The sequence below is a fragment of the Chiloscyllium plagiosum genome, chromosome 1, assembly GCF_004010195.1.
Source record: "Chiloscyllium plagiosum isolate BGI_BamShark_2017 chromosome 1, ASM401019v2, whole genome shotgun sequence".
NCBI classification, from domain to species: domain Eukaryota; kingdom Metazoa; phylum Chordata; class Chondrichthyes; order Orectolobiformes; family Hemiscylliidae; genus Chiloscyllium; species Chiloscyllium plagiosum.
In genome coordinates, this window is record NC_057710.1 from 139,979,535 (window position 1) to 139,997,444 (window position 17,910).

Genomic DNA, 17,910 nt, shown 5'->3' on the forward strand with positions numbered 1-17,910 from the left:
CTCCCTGGTTCCCCCCAATCACCTTACTAGTATAAATCCTTCCGAGCAGCTCTAGCAAATTTCCCTGCCCATATATTAGTCCCTTACCAATTTAGATGCAATCCGCCCTTCTTGTACAGGTCACTTCTACCCCAAAAGAGATTCCAATGATCCAAAAATGTGAATCCTTCTCCCATACAGCAGCTCCTCAGCCATGCATTCATCTGCTCTACCCTCCTATTCCTGCCCTCATGACTTCGTAGCACTGGGAGTAATCCAGGTATTACTACTCTCGAGGACCTCCTTTTTAAATTTCTGCCTAACTCTGTAATCTCCCTTCAGAATCTCAACCTTTTCCCTTCCTATGTCATTGGTTCCAATGTAGACAATGACCTGTTGTAGGCCCCTCTTTCCCGTGAGAACATTCTGCACCCTCTCTGATGACATCCTTGATTCTGGTACCAGGGAAGCAACACACCATTTTCCTTTTTCGCTGCTGGCCACAGAAATGTCTGTCAGTACCTCGGACTATAGAATCCCTGAACGCAATTGATCTTTGGAACCTCGTTGCATTAGAGCCAGTCTTAATACCAGAAACTTGGCTGTTTGTGCTACGTTCCCCTGAGGATCCATCACCCCTACATTTTCCCAAACAATATACCTGTTTGAAATGGGTATATCCACAAAAGACTCCTGCACTAGGTGCCTACCTCTCTTATCTTTCCTGGGGTTAACCCATCTATGTGATTGTATCTGAGACTTTCCACCCCTTCCTATAACTGCCATTCATCACATACTGTTGCTGTTGCAAATTCCTCATTGCTTCTAACTGCCTCTCCCACTGATCCATTAGATAAGATTTGCATCCAACAGCATTTATGGTAGATATAATCCGCAGTAACCCTTAAACTCTCCTTATACTCCCACATCTGACAGGAAGTACATATCACTGTACTAAAGTCCATTTTTGCTCCTTCACAATCTACAGACCCAGAAAATAACACCATCTTATTCTTCTACAAAACACTGCCCCAGGTTAAATTAATAGTTATGGCTTATATTTTAAGTTTAATCAAGAGACATATCTCCAAAAACATATAATCAAGAAAGAACCCACTCTACTCACTACTGTAGCCTTTCTGTCGGACACACTTAAAACAACGATGAACTTGTCTGATTCTGTGCTGTGAACTTTGCCCAAACAGGTTCCTCCAAGATTAGTTGTGAATTTCGCTGTTTGTTAATTTTCCCAGACGTACTCCGATGTCCAGCGATACATGAATTCAAATCAGCAAAGGCAGTAACTGTGCAGGTTCTCTCTCTCTCCCTCTCCTGCACTGTCTCCTTTTTTTAATTTTTTTTTCTTTTTCTTCTCTCCCCAACACTTCCGCCTGACAGTGGTAGTGCTTATTTTTCTCCAGCATCATGTCGTGTATGTACAGGTGTGAGACACAGTGAAAGACACCAGGTGTACAAATCTTTATTCAATTTTCACCACCAGGAAGAAAGAAACACCCTAGTGGCCAGTGACGAGCAGTGTCCTTCACATCAAAGGGCAATGATGTGTGACACCCGTTTATCTATTTTTTGTTTTTTTTTATTTTTCATGAGATACAGTGAAAGACACAAGGTGCACGAATCTTTATTCAATTTCCACCACCAGGAAGAAAAGAAAACACCCAAATAGCCAGTGAAAGCAGTGTCTTTCACATCAAAGGGCAATGATGTGTGACACCCCTGTTTATTCCTGTCAGCCAGCAATCCCTGATTTGACCAGGATAACAGCCCCAATCAGTGAACTCATATTCTATTAGATCTACCTTTCTGACCTTGTTACAATCACTAGAAGGGTCACCATGCCCCAGTGAAGGTTGAGATGTCAGCACCTTCATTGTAACCTCGGCTCTTATCCCCAAAACCTCAGTAGCCCTAGAAGCTTCTTCTGTTCTAGCCTCATATGCATCGCCAATTGTTCTACTCTTGTTAGGAATGGCAGTATTTTTACTGCTGAGGCCCTAAAATCTGGAAATCCTTCTAACATACTATCTCTTTAAATTTTCTACTTAAAACCTGTTTCTTTTGCCAAGTGCTAGATTAAATGACCTAGTATCTCATTTTGTGGCTAGGCAGCGTCAACATTTATTCGACACCATTATGTAAAACATGTTGCAACGCGTTTCTATGCTACAGGCACTATAGAAATGCAAGTTACTGTTGTCAACAGAATCAATAAAATAGTTGCTACGGAAACAGTGTCGACGTTCAGCAACAACCAAGCAACTAAAAAAAAAGCGCGTTGTGTGAAGCTGATGTTGCACAAACCCTGACGAGCAGTTCTGGTTTCACTTTAAATGTGCACTTGTGTCTTTTTTTTAATACGTAATTACAGAAATGTTGCAGTTTGTTGCAAAGTACCTGGTTTTAAATATGAAGTGCGGTTCAGCACTCACTGCCAAAAGGTAACCTGGAGGCAAGCTTTTGATACACTACCACACTTCCCTTGTAATTGCCATATCAGGGCTGCTTCCTGCAGGTCCTCCAAGGCAGGTCCTCCAAGGCAGGGGGAGCTCCTGGTACAGCATTACCTGGTAAATATCACTTTGGAGAGTGGGAGCGGAATAAAAGTTGGAATTGGAAGGCAACTGGATGCTTTCGGTTAGGGGGGTGGAATAGGAGGAGGAGAGGAGAGGCGAGGAGCATTGTGGGGTGTTGGAGGAGGAGGAGGTAGTTTGAAGGAAGCGCCCGCCTCTCCGGTTTGCCCCCCCACTCCTCTCCCCTCAGAGTCAGGCTGAGGCAGTCGGAGCAGCGGCCGGCGTTGCCCCAGCGACCGCCCGGGCGACGGCGCCAGACAATGGAGCGCGCGCGGGGCACGGGGAGGCGTCCCACGCGCCTCTAGAGTGGAATGGTGCAGCGCGCCGAGCTCACCCTGCGCAGTCGGCAACAGGCGGAGGACACAATGGAGATACAGCAAATGTGAGTGTGTGACTCCAGTCACAGCCTGGGTTGGGTTGGCGGGGGGAGGGAATCTCCAGCCAAGGAGGGACAACCCGGCTTGTCGGGTGGCGGGGGAGGGTCTGGGACTGGGTCACGCTTGCAGCCTCTCCACTCTCTCTCTCTCTCTCTCTCCAGCCAGACGAGAACCGGCTTGTCATTCTGGACAAGCGAGTTTTTCCAATGCACCGAAGTGGGGTCCAGGGAAGCACAAGCTTGAGTTTTTTTAAAAAAAATAGCAAATGGCAATGCAATTCAGAAATGCTGCAATTGAAGTACATGCAAAAGAGTAGATAGAGGTGCATATTCGGTCGTAACAAATGTCTATTGGTATAAATTTGTTTTTAGTTTGGGGACAGAGATTTGAACACCTGTCCATGAATGTCCGATAGTTGTTTCTATAGTGAATGTTCTGATGCATATGTAGTTGCTGTTATTTTTGGTTGAAAGGTACATTAAATGTAGGAAATCGTGTTGAGCTAGGTTTTATTTCAGCTGTAAAATCGTTTCACGCGTACAATAAAACAAACCCTTGAAAAATGTATGCTGTACGTTTTTGGAAAAGATGTGAGCATCCTTTTTGTACAGTAACCACTGCATAAATGACACGATTATGTATTCCGACTTGTGGGATTTCTGTGTTTAATGTTAAATTTTAATGCTTCTGCGTTTCGAGCTTCCATTGTAAATTTCAGCATGGCACAATGGTGGGCATATGGTTTGTTTGTACTGTTGATTTTAAATCGTGGAGGGAAAGTAACACCTGTTAAATGACTTTTGCTCTTCTGAACTTAGTTATGTCCATTGGGGGTATTTTGAACAATATAATATTTGAACTGTTAGATGCAATTGAGGTGATGAATTAGGGAGCAAGAAGCATATATCTGTATAATTCTAAAGTGTGTGATCTTCACTAATTCCTAGTGCTAAGGCTAGATTTTACGTGGCAGATTTAATATTATCTTTGTAAAGAGTCTCTGCATTATGTGTGTTTTGTTTTAATTGCTGCCTATATTTACCTTTTCTTGGTTATTTGGTAAAGGTAATATACAAATGATTTGTTTTATAGTCTGATTTTTCTCCGTCAACTGAGCCAGATAACAATGCCCTGAATGATTCAGTGGGTAAATGCACGATATTGTGTTGTATATAGTTAATGCCTGCGGTTTGACTTCTAGATTGAGTCAGCTGATCTTTACCCCTAAATTGTAGGTCAACGCTACAAGTCATTTTAGTGACTTTCGTTTAGCCAGAAGCAAAAATTGAATAGGTTTCTGTTTGACATTTTTGCCCATTGATCCTGTATGTAGGTGTGTGTAGATGTTGAATGATGCACATTCCCACCATCCCTTGTTCCAGTTTTTGGAATTTGAATTGATTGGCCCTCCATAACCTGCCTCAAAATGTGTGTATTGGAGGCCAGTAACAAATATAAGTCTGGACCTATTAATTTTGTGACATCGATTGCATGAAATATTCTAATAGGGGTATATTGTGTCAAGGTTTGAAACAATTCTGCAAAACTTGTTTGGAAGAATTTGTTTTCTTTCTGTTTTTTCTGGGGAAGTGAAATAAACCAGGCATTTCAGGAACAATAAGAAAAATCGCCCTGGCATTTGTTCCCTGTTCCCTATTCCTAACTGCCCTGGAAAGGTGGCAATGAGCTACCTCCTTGTTGCAGCCCTCAATGTGTGGGGCCACCCATGGTGCTTTTAGAAAGGAAGTGCGCCCCCCCCTTCCTCAATCAGGGTTGTTTAACCTAATTTTGGGTCATTTTAAGAGTAGAAAGGGAATACCAGGTTTTTGATCCACAACAGTGAAGGCGTGATGATATCGTTCCAAGACAGAATGGCTTGGAGGGGAACTTGCAGGGTGGTTGTGATCCTATGTATCTGCTGCCCTTGTCCTTCTAGGTGGGTGAAGTTGTACTTTTGGAAGATGCTGTTGAAGGGGTTTAGGTGTTGTGCTGTATTGCACTGATGGAAAATGCTGCTGCCACTTTGCAATAGTGGTAAAAAGGATGATGGATTGAGTTGAGGAGCTTATTCACCCAAAGGGTTGTGAATCTGTAGAATTCCTTGCCCAGCGAAGCAGTTGAAGCTACCTTGTTGAATATTTTAAGGCAAAGTTAGATTTTTGAACAGTAACGCAATTTGAAGGTTATAGTGAGTGGGCAAATAAGTGGAGCTGGGTCCATGAAAAGATGATCCATGATCTTATTGAATGGTAGAGCAGGGTTGGGGGGCCAGATGGCCTACTCCTGCTCCTATTTCTTATGTTCTTATGTCAAAGTTAAAGGTGATGGCTCGTGTGCCAAGTGCTGTATGGTTTCACGATTCTTGAGTGTTTATGGATCTTCACCCATCCAGACAAATGGGGAGTATTCCAACACACTCGTGACTTGTAGGTGATGGGCAGGCTTTTAGAAGACATGAGTAAGTTGATTACCACAGAATTCTTAGCTACAGTATTTGTGTCCAGTTCAGTTTCTGGTCAACTTTAATGCTAATAGTGGGGATTCATTGATGGTATTGCAATACGTGAATGACCAGGGATGGTGGTCATTTGTCTGACACTTATGTGGTGTGAATGTTACTTGCACCTTATCAGCTCAAGCAAGTATGCTGTCCTGGCCTTGTTGCACATGGATAGAGACTACTTCAGAACCTGAATTTTGTCAATGGCACCTATTGTGCTAAATCTGTCTTAATCGAGGCAATGGCCGACTGGTCTTATAATTGGACTGATAATTCAGAACCCAGGTAATATTCTGGGAACCTGAGTTTGAATCCTGTCACTGCAGATAATGGAATTTATATTCAATAAAAAATCTAGAATTGAGTCTAATTGTCAACCGTTATTGGAAAAACCAGTCTGGTTCACTAATGTCTTTTAGGAAGGAAACTGCCATCCTTATCTGGTCTGGCCTACATCTAACTTCAGATCCTCCTTAAATTGGCTGACTTTTAATTGCCCTCTGGGCCATTTGGCACCTGCAATGAATGCTGGCCGAAGCAGCAAATAAAAAGTTGCTGGTTGATAGCACTGTGTCTGATGATCAAGATTATATTGTTAGGGTGATAATTGACCAGGTTGTATTGGTCATGTTTTTTGTGCACAGGACCAAACCCGTGCAATTTCCCACGCAGTAGGGTAAGTGTATATTGTAGCAGTACAGCTCGGGCCTGTTTCCCCAATATAGAGGAGGCCACACCGGCTGCAGCGGATGCAGTAGATGATGTGGGTGGAGGTGCAGGTGAATCTGTTTCCCACGCAGTAGGGTAAGTGTATATTGTAGCAGTACAGCTCGGGCAGAGCTAGTTCTGGAGCATGTGTGGAATGTAGTCCAGGCTTCTTCATTTCCATTACCTTTTAGTTATTTCTTAAAATCACATGGAATGAATCAGACTGGGAGCTGTGATGCTGGGAGCTTGGTAACGGGCTGAGATGGATAATCCACAGTTTTGCCTGAAGATGGAGGCAAATGCATCAAACTACTCTTGCACTAATGTGCTGGGAGCCCCCATTATTGAGGATGTGGATATTTGTGGAACCACATTGTGTCGGTTGTTTAATTTCCCACCGCCATTCACAAGTGGATGTGCAGGACTGTAAAGCTTCGATCTGGTTTGTTGTAGGTGGAATCACTTGGCTGTGAATACTTGCAAAACTAATCTTGAGTAGCTTCACCAGGATGGTACCTCACATTTAGGTATGCCTGATGCTATTTCTGGCATGCCTTCCCGCTTCTTTTGTTGAACCAGGATTGCTTTCCTGGATTGATCGTGATAGTGAACATATTAGAATCCTCCCTGTTTTTTTTCTCATTATTTTTACTTCTGTTTTTTTTAAATTTTGGTACTGAGCTGAAAACACCTTGCTTGCTTTAGTACAATTTGCGGTAAACTGAAAAGAATCAATCAAACCACCCTTTTTGTTTGTGAGGGCTGGCCTGAAGGTTAATTGCAGGCTGATCCTTGGTAAGAGGGTTCCTACAGACAAAGCAACCCTGGGAGGAGTGTTGTGTTTAGCACCTGTGTGTCTAAATGCAGGAACTTGCTGAAAACACCATTGTGCAAGTAATTTTATTCAATATCTCTCCATCACCTGGAAAAGCATTCTTGTGGCCAGGGAAAAAGTAACAAGCAAGGCCCAATAGAGGCAATGCTGGGTTTTGTCTTTTAAATAGATAGCTGAAATTGGATGTTAATGAGGTCATTATCTGGGAATTGGTTCTGGCAAGTCTGGAAGAGATCCTCTATTCAAGCAGGTGGCAGGTGTAGAATGGTAACTGAGGCATTGGTAAAAGACGTTCGGTGTCTCAGGATGGGACCATAGTTGCAAAGTTGTTTCTTTTGAACTGTTTTTTTTTTTTGGAGAGATGAGTCGGCACTGATGACACCGCTTCAAGATTTGAAAATAGTTGAATTGGGTGATTATGCTAAGAGTGAGGTTAAGATTATGGTTAAATAGAATTCTGCTGCTGTGAGGTAGACTTGTTCTCCATAAAGAATGTACAGTAGTCACTGCCATGGGCACTGGTCTGGGCAGATACATTTGTGACAGATTGGTGAGAATAAGGTCAGGTAAGTCTTTCCCTCATATTGGTTTCCTAACCACCTGAAACAGACCCAGCTATGTCCTTTTAGGATGCGTCCAGCATGATCAGTAGTAGTGCTACTGAGCTACTCTGTTTTACCCCCGGAGTACATTCTATGCCCTTGCCAATGGTGTTCAACATGGAGAATACTCATTCGAGGTGGTTTATGATAATCAGGTGATATCAGTATCCACCCTTTTACCAGATGCATTCGACTTCATGGGATCTGGAGCCAATGTTGAGAACTCCTTTGGGGAAACTTCCTCCTAACTTTATATCATCATGTTGTCACTTCTGGTGTTTTTCTGTACTGCTGTTGGGTACTTTCTGTCCCAGGGATGGTGATGCTGGTGACTGGGGCCTTTATCTGTAAGGTATCATTCCATGAGTATGATTGTCAGGCAGTTGCTTAATTAGTTTTTGGGATAGCACTCCCTATTTTATCAGAAAGCTAGGAATACTTTGCAAGTTCAACAGGGTCTGATTTGCTGTTTTTGATATTGAGCATGATGCCAGGTTGTGTCCAGTTTCATTCCTTTCTTTAGACTTTGTAGTGGTTTGATACAACTGAGAGGCTTGCTTGGCTGGTTCACTGTAAGGATGGCAGATTTCCTTCCCTGAAAGACATTTTTGCGTTCCTTTTTTTTTTTGAAACTATATTGGTTGCACGGCCAACATGAGGCTAATTTTTTATTCCAGATTTTATTGAATTCCGATTTCACTGTCTGCCAAACTGGCCTTTGAACATGTCTGAAAGGCATGGGACCACTGCCTATATTAACCATGTCAATATCCTAGTTCTTTTCTGTTTTTCCAAAAAGGGTGACTATTGAAAGCACTACAGCTCTTCACCCCAAACTTAACCGACTTTACTTGGAAAGTGCTAGAAATTCTCAGCAAGTCAAGCAGCATCTCCGGAAGGAGAAACAACCGTTAACATTCAAGTCAGTGATTCTTCATCTGAACTGCCACTCCTTAAAGATGAAACAATTTTTAAATAAGGGAAGAGAACAAAATACAAAATCGAAGGTATGTGGTGGGTTGGTGGGCAGGAGAATTGAACAACGTGGGATGATCGTACAAGGGAAAAGAAATGGTAATCGGACAAGATGGAAACAGTGAAGACGTCTCTGGGAATAGCAGACCCATTACCGATATCTGATGTCCAAAACTGAGAGTACATTGTTGACATTTTATGTTAAATCAGAAAAGTTTTTATTGAAAGAGATGCTGTTCCGATTGGATAATGATAACAACATTGAACATCAAACCATTTTTTTTTCTAAGATGGTCACTGTCATCCTCGTCTTTAGAGATCTGTTCTCCAATCTGTTTCTTTTTCCCCATAGAACTCAATTCTTTCTGTGATGTTTTTTCCTCTCCCCTCCCTTGCTATCTCTTGCCACCTTCAATCATGATCTTTCTGATGTCCTTTGCTACTTTCGCAGTTTCCATTTTCCTGACTTTCACTGTGTCCTCTCTACAGCAGACATCCAATTTGTCTAAATTTCCAACCATTACTGTGGTGACCCAGCAGCTCTCTGGTTTTATATTATAGAATCATAGAATCCCTACAGCGTGGAAACAGGCCCTTTGGCCCAACAGATCCATACTGACCCTTCGAGGAGTAATCCAACCAGACCCATTCCTCTACTACTCTACATTTACAGAAACATTGATTTCTCCTGCTGCTTGGATGCTGCCTGACCTGCTGCGCTTTTCCAGCAACACTTTCAGCTCTGATCTCCAGCACCTGCAGTCCTCACTTTCTCCTACTCTACATTTACCCCAGGCTAATGTATCTAACCTACATATCCTTAAACACTATGGGCAATTTAGCATGGCCAGTTCACCTAACTGGCATATGTTTGAATTGTGGGAGGCAACTGGAGCACCCGGAGGAAACCCATGCAGACAAGAGGAGAATGTGCAAACTCCACACAGGCAGTCACCTGAGGCTGGAATTGAACCCCGGTCCTTGGCGCTGTGAGGCGGCGGCGCTCTTTCCAAAAGATTAAGGATATATGCCCAATTAATAACACGATAAATTAATATTTTAGATTCCAACTTTATAACAATATGGAATCTAATGCTGTATTCTTTGTAGTAATTGAGGGGTAGCATAGACAAGTGATAAGGTAAAGGAGAATTCAGAGATTCTGTAAGTACACTAAAAGCAAAAGAGTAGCTAGGGAATAGGGCCCCTGAAAGATTATTGAGATTGTCTATGTTTGAAGCTACAGGAGATACATGAGACCCTAAACAAATAGGAGACAGGATCTTCATTTAAAAAGACAAGAAATAATTAGGGATAGTCAGCATGGCTTTGTGCATGGGCAGTCATGTCTGTCAAATTATTTAATTTTTTAACCAAGAAGACAGATGAAGGCAGAGTGGAAGATGTCTACAGGGAGAGCTTGCCAAATGGATTCAAAAGTGGGTTGATGGTAGGAGACAGAGGGTGGTGATTGTAGGTTGTTGTTCAGCTTGGAGACCTGTGACCAGCAATGCACCACAAGGATTGGTGCTGGGTCCATGGTTGATCATCAGTTATATAAATGATTTGGACTACAGTTTAGGTGGCATAGTTAGTATGTTTGCAGATGACACCAAAATTGGTGGTTTGTGGATTGCGAAGAAGGTTGTCTTAAGAGTACAATGGAATCTTGATCAACTGGGTCAGTGGGCCGAGGAATGGCAGATGGAGTTTAATTCAGATAAATGTAAGGTGTTGCACTTTATTAAGGCAAACCAGGGCAGGATTTACACAATTAATGGTAGAGCCCTGGGGAATGCTGTTGAACACAAACACATAGGGATGAAGGTACATAGTTCCTTGAAAATGATGTCACAAGTATCTAGGGTGATGATGGCAGCATTTGGCGTTCTTGCCTTAGTTGAATACAGGAAGTCCTGTTACATTGAGCCAGTCTCGATCCAACACTCTCTTCTTCCACCTGAATGAACATTTCTCACATTTCTCACAGAGTCATGTGAGAAATTGTTTAATTTCTCCGAATAGTGGCTCCGTGGTTAGCACTGCTGCCTCACAGCGCCAGAGACCTGGGCTTGATTCCAGCTGTCTGTGTGGAATTAGCACATTCTCCCTGTGTCTGCGTGGGTTTCCTCTGGGTATTCCGGCTTCCTCCCACGGTCCAAAGATATGCAGGCTAGGTGAATTGGCCATGCTAGTTGCCCATAGTGTTCAGGGATGTGTATAGGTTAGGTGCATTGTCAGGGGTAAATAGAGTTATAGAGTAGGCAAATGGGTCTGGGTGGGTTACGTTTTGGAGGGTTGGTGTGGACTTGTTGGGCCGAAGGATCTGTTTTCGCACCGTAGGAATTCTATTCTGCTCTCCTGCTGGCTCTGCTTGACTTATTTTGTGGGGAATGTGGAACATTGTTTGTTCCAGTCCTACTTTAAATCCCTCATTCACTTCCCCTATCCTAGCACACTGACTGTTGGTGCTGTTTCCTGCTCTTGGTCAGAACTGGAAAATTTAATGAATTGTCCCTTCAATTTCCAAACTTCTTGCCCTTACCTTGCTTATCTCTGAGTCTTCTCTTCCTTGACTTCTCAGCCTTACCATAGAAATGGCGATAATCACAATAATTCACAATCAGCCCATTAACTCCCTTGACGACCTTTCCTCACACCACATCTCCTGCAAGCATGCTTTTTTAAAAATTCAATCTCCCAGTTTCCCTGTCTACATTGCATCTGTTCTACTAATGTAGCCTTGCACACTGGCATGTTTGTTTTCTCACCTGGGAATTTGCCCTCACTGTAGTTGACAGGGCCTTGAGTTAGCTCATTTTATTTCTCACCCTATTTCCATTTCCCCAGAACCATGAAACCCTCTCCCTTGTCTTCACCTTGCATCCCAGTAACTTCTGCATTTAACAGATCACCTGCCGTTTCTAACATACCACCATCGCATGTACCTATCCCTCCCATTTCTTTTTAGCATTTCTTAGGGACTGTTCTTTCTGGCACACAGGTCCATTACTCAATCACCCCCAATACTCTGTCCCCTTCTCGAGACACCTTCTCAGAAAAGTGGTGGAGATACAGCATCTATCCTCATACTTCACCCTCCTCACTATCCAGGGCCCTATACACTCCTTCCAGTTGAAACTGATTCAACTGTGCTTTCTGGTATAATATTTTCACTGCTTAAAATGTGATCTCTTCTACATGACGGACACCTAATCAGAATTGGATGATTGTTTTGTAAAATAACTCCGTTAAGTGCATAGGTGCGACAGTGAGCTTCTAATTGCCTGCCGTTTCAATTGTCTGCTCCATTTGTACTCAAACCGTTTGGCTGCAATGTTCCAATGTAATGTCAAGGAACAACAATGTTGTCTATTGACTTGTTAATGTACAATCTTGCATATGTGCAATCGCAGAGGATGTACTCCAGACTATTGTTAGCACCTTTTACGAAGGCAAATGAGAGCATTGGTGTCACCCTGAACATCTAGAAGATGGAGGTCCTCCACCAAGCTGGCCTGGCGTTATGGAGCAAACCACCACATCAAGTTCTTTGGGGAGACTTTCAAGAATGTTGATCACTTCCTTTACCTCAGGAGTATCCTGTCAGCCAAAGCAGCTACTGATGAAGAGATCTAGTACTGATACATAAGGTAGGAGCAGGAGGAGGCCATTTGGCCCTTTGAGCCTACTCTGCCATTCTTCACGATCATGTCTGATTGTCCAACTCAATAGCCTAATTCTCCCCAAGCAGGTGCTCCACTCCCAGCTTTGAAACAGCAGGTGAGCCCCAACTGGACAGAGTAAGTGCTTCAGTGATATCCTCAAGGCCTCACTGGCAAAGTGCAGCATTCCCACAGAGACTTGGGAATCATTGGCCCAAAACCATACAAAGTGGAGGAGGAGCATCAGGCAAGGCTGCAAGCACATCGAGACTTGCCGTCAGGGGGAGAAAGCAGAAACCAGATGAAAACAGTGAAAAGAGTGCCCTGCACACCAAAGCCCCATCCACTCTTTTTTTGTGACCACCTTCTACCCCAAGTGTAACACAGCCTGCAGTGGCCATCTAAGTCTATAAAGCCATATATGGACTCCACCGAGAATGGAAGAGTCCTCCTCTTCTATGAGAGACCGCCAATGATCTACAATCTTTCTGATTATAACCCCGATCTATTTTTCATCTGTTTGTTTGTGTTCCCCACCTTCTACTCTGTTTATGCTTTCCTCGACCCACTCCTGCCTTGTTTGAAAATGGCAATTGACCTGAATATTTTCTCTCTCCACAGATGCTGCCTAACTTGTTGAGTCTTTCCAGCACCTTGCTGTTTTCTTTATCGCACCTCAGCTTTGCAGCATCCAGAGAAGTTTGTTTTTGTTTTGTTAGATTCCGTATGTTCCATTCTCTCAGCTCATTAATACCTGCTTTCTTAATAAAGCCCTCTATGAATCGTATTGTATAAAAATTTGGTTTCATTCTTCTGCGGTTCAAAGTAAAAATAAAGCAAGGATTTGCACAGTAGTTTTTTTTTTGTGTGAGAAAGTTGTTCACAATTCTGCCAGAGCAGCCATTTTAGAAATAGATACACCATATATTTATTTTGAAAATGTATAAAAACTGTCTCCTACAATTCTTACAAGCATCCCATAGTCAGTGCTTGAGCAGCCCACACTGAGGATACAGTATAAAACACATGCAAATTGCAGATGAGCAAAAATGACTGTTGGTCCGAGACCTCTTCCAACTATGAAAGTGAAAAATCTTTACACTTGGTAAAATAAGGACCAAAGCTGCAGACATCGTATTTCTCGGGCATCTAGCAATGTATTACATGCAATCAGGGCTTTGGGCAAACGCAGCAGCCATCTGTCCAGGATACGATTCCCGCAAAGAACAATAAGACTAGGAACTGACCTGTTTTAATAGTGGTCATTTGAGGAACGTTGGAAGACCAATGATCTACATGTTATTTGAAAAGAATTTGAACTTCAGTGGTCAGAGGTGAAGGAGTGGTGCTTGCTTTTGACTATATTGATAGTTGCCCATGGACATTTTGTTTGGGCTGTTGAGCATAAACTTGTCCATTGGTTGTCTGATCCAGTGCAGTGTTCTTCATTGGGCATCTGTGCCATGTGCAAACAGAGCAAGAAACAACAGGGCTCTTCCAATCAGCAGATTATTTATCTTTATTTACACTATTTGTTTCTCTTTAATTTCCTGGAAATTTTGATTAAATTGCCCCATTACCGTCTGAATTCCAAAGAATCCACTCATGATTCTGTAAACTTTCATCATAGTTTGCCCCTGGGAGTTCAAGTAGCATTCTCATAAATCATCACTGCACCCCATGCAAGGCCAATGTACCTTTCCTAAGGTATGATGCCCAGAACTACAATAGTATTTCAGGTTTTGACTAACCAGGGAGTACCAATACAGCGAGTACCAATCCATTGTAATTTTGTTCTGTTACATGGATAAAGTCTTGGTTTAACTTCCAACCTAGTGGATAATGTGAATCTGTGTGGAGGATTTTCCCTGCAATATGTGCACAAATTATGGAGTGGGTTTAAGGCGACGACGTCATGAATCAGGCGCAACTCATCAGGCTGGTACACTTAACATTTAAATTTGAGTAGGCACTATGACAAATTCCCACTCCCCTGAAAGGGGGAACGGTTAAAACACTGCTAACTTTCAAAATTTAAAAATTTGCTTTTGAGAGTGTGTTTGTGTGGGGTTAGTGGTGCTGGGATGGAGGTGTAAAAGAGAGAGAGTCCTTGAAAATTAAACCCATTTTCCCAGTGAGCTGCGAAGTTGGCGTTTAGCTGCAGTGTTGTTTCTCTGTCCAGCAATCTGGTGCTTGTATAGTATTTGAGAGCGTTTTCATACTAAATGGAATACATACATACTGCCACTATACTAATATTAGAATCAGTGATGCACAGATAAGCCACCCACCCAGGTTTTACTGTATTGTTTGAAATGAAGATGCTCTGCACATATTCTATTCCAACACAATTAATTTTTTTAAAGTTTTGAGAGAGCAAGTGGAGTCCATTATTTTCTTGTTACCTCAAAGAATTAAATACCAACCTTCTAAAGTGTCCAGCTGATCTAATTAGCCCGATGGAAATTCAAGTGCAGCTGCAGGTCATTGTGGTTATATTGCACTTGATGCATAGCCTAAAAGTCGAAAACTACATAACAGCAGGTAGAATCACATAGGCTTTGCTTTAGGCCACTAGAAAGTTAAAAGATGCTGGTTGTGGAACTGTCGGATTGGAAGAAGTAAGGAGAGTTAAAATAAGCGAATGATATTTCAGGACCAGGCTTGAGACCAAGACGTAGAGACATAGAGCTGTACAGCAGGGAAACAGACCCTTCAGTCCAACATGTCCATGCTGATTGGATATCCTAACCTAATCCAGCACCACTTGCCAGCACTTGACCCATATCCCTCTAATCCCTTCCTATTCAAATATTCATCCAGATGCCTTTTAAATGTTGCAATTGTGCCAGCCTCCACCACTTCCTCTGGCAATTCATTCCATATACGCACCACCCTCTGCGTGGAAAAAGTTGCTCTTAGCTCCCTTTTAAATTTTTCCCCTCACCCTAAACCTGTGCCCTCTAGATCTGGAATCTCCCATCACCGTGAAAAGACCTTGTCTATTCACCCTATTTATGCCTCTCATGATTTTATAAACCTCTATAAGGTCTCTTCCCCAGCCTCTGACACTCCCCGGGAAAACAGTCCCAGCCTATTCAGCCACTCCCTTTAGTCCAAATCCTCCAACTCTGGCAACATCCTTGTAAATCTTTTCTGAACCCTTTCAAATTTCACAATCCTTCTGATAGGAAGGAGACCAGAAATGCACGCAGTATTCCAAAAGTGGCCTAACCAATATCCTGTACAGCTGCAATATGACCTCCTAACTCAATGCTCTGACCAATAAAATGAAGCATGCCAAACACCACCATCACTGTCCTATCTATCTGCACCTCTACTTTCAAGAAACTATGAACCTGCATTGCAAGTCTCTCTGTTCAGCAATACTCTCTCGGACCTTACCATAAAGTGTGTAAATCCTGCTCTGATTTGCCTTTCCAAAATGCAGCACGAAGTTCTATTAGGCACAGAGTGTTTAGTTTCTCTCCTGTTGAACAGGTGAGAATGTGAGTGGACGATACAATAAACTCAGTTTAAAGAATTGTACATACTTCATAGTTCAACTTGGAAGTAATGTTAGGGGTCTGGGATGGTTGGAAAATGGCAGATGTTAAATCTCCACTTTTTTTATTCACTCATGGGATGTGGGCATCCCTGGTCCAGCCAGCATTTATTGCTCATTCCTAATTGCCCAGAGGGTATTTAAAAGTCAGCCATTTTCTGTAGGTCTGGAGTCAAGTATAGGCCAGACCAGGTAAGGATGGCAGATTTCCTTCTATTAAGGACATTAGTGAACCAGAGGTTTTCCTGAAATTTGGCAATGGGTCATCATAATGCTCTTAATTCTATAAAGAATCTGGAATTCAAATTTTACCAATTGAACCAAGGTCCCCAAAGCATTAACTGAGTTTCTAGATTAATAGTCTAACACTGGGCCATCGCCTCCACTTGTCCAAGAAGGTGTTGGGGGCAATTGAAGAATGGACCAGGTTGTCATGGATAGAATGGTCATGTTGGAATGCTGGAAGACGAGGTGAAGGTACATTTTGGCCTGTGTTCTTCCACCACCTCGAGTGCAGTGAATTTTAGTTTTGTTTATGTAGAGCTTCTGGGTGACCTGTTAAACATCAGTTGACATTTAAATAGTAAAAGCATTTTTTGTGAATGCATGGTTTAGTGAAAGTTTGCCAAAAAGAATTACAAGGGGTATCTTGACAGGTTAGATTATTTTAATATTCTTAATGTTCTATGTCCTCATTAACTTGCTTGTGACTTAACTGTGCTAAGTCTAAATATTTGTGTGTTAAATCATCAAGAAATATTGTGTCTTTCTGTGTTAAATATTCAGGTAAGTATTCGGGTAAATAGAACTAAAGAAACAACTGCTTCCTGAGTGTCACCAGTAATTTTAACTTTTTTCTTTGCCCTGGATCTCTATAGTTATGGTATTAGACCAATGAGGCATTTTTAGATTGACCACAAGTAACAATTAACTTTGAAGGAAAAAATAATATAGATGCTGGGAATGAAAAATAAAATGCTAGAAACCTTCCCCAGATCTTGTGACATGTGGGACGAGGGAAACACGATTGACATGTTATGTTGATTTTTTTTTTTCCTCTCTCCTCCTCTCCCTACAAGAATCTGAGTGTCTCTGTCTCACTGCAACCCCCAGGTCATTTCCTCTGCCCTGAAGCTCTTCAACCGTGTCACTCTCTGACCTATCACCTCCATCCCCACCCCTATTCACCTACTGTAATCTATGCTCCTTTCCCTCCCCCCCCCCCCTCATTTATCTCTCCACTCTGCAGGCACCCTGCCTCTATTCCTGATGAAGGGCTTTTGCCTGAAACGTCGATTTCCTGCTCCTCGGATGCTGCCTGACCTGCTGTGCTTTTCCTGCGCCAGTCTAATCTAGACTCTTGTTTCCAGCATCTGCAGTCCTTGTTTTTACCTATGTTATGTTGATGACCTTTATAGATGTTACAGATAAGAAGGTGGAGGGATTAAGAGGGTGGCAGGCAGGAAGAATCAAATTGCAGAATAGTAGTGAAAAGGGGATGGTATTTGAACAATTTAAGGAGACAAATGATTGATCTAAAGATGACATGGAACTGGAGAATCAACACCTAACCTGGTGTTTGGAAAACGTGGATACATGTTCTGATCTGAAATTGTTGAACTCTACGTTGACTCGAGAAAGCTGTGAAATCTAAACAAGAGATGTGTTACTCTTCAATGTATGTTCAGCTTCATTGGAACAGTGCAGAAAGGTGAGAGTCATAGAGTCATAGAGATGTACAGCATGGAAGCAGACCCTTCGGCCCAACCCGTCCATGCCGACCAGACATCCCAACCCAATCTAGTCCCACCTGCCAGCACCCGGCCCATATCCCTGCAAACCCTTCCTATTCATAAAGCCGTCCAAATGCCTTTTAAATGTTGCAATTGTACCAGCCTCCACCACATCCTCTGGCAGCTCATTCCATACACGTACCACCCTCTGGATGAAAACGTTGCCCCTTAGGTCTCTTTTATATCTTTCCCCTCTCGCCCTAAACCTATGCCCTCTCGTTCTGGACTCCCCGACCCCAGGGAAAAGACTTTGTCTATTTATCCTATCCATACCCCTCATAATTTTGTAAATCTCTATAAGGACACCCCTCAGCCTCCGC

At 42.6% G+C, this 17,910-nt stretch overlaps 1 protein-coding gene across 2 annotated transcripts in view; it reads left to right on the plus strand.

Moving 5' to 3' along the window:
* The first annotated feature begins 2,610 nt into the window (after positions 1 to 2,610).
* The window catches only part of klhl2 (kelch-like family member 2), a 147,828-nt gene continuing 132,528 nt past the window's right edge, over positions 2,611 to 17,910 (plus strand). Inside the window, exon 1 of one of the 2 annotated variants that reach the window (XM_043698470.1) lies at positions 2,611 to 2,952. In XM_043698470.1, coding sequence (XP_043554405.1) covers positions 2,882 to 2,952 — 71 coding nt within the window. In that variant the 5' untranslated portion in view covers positions 2,611 to 2,881. The remainder of the gene's footprint in view (positions 2,953 to 17,910) is intronic. The other variant, XM_043698465.1, reaches the window with a different exon arrangement.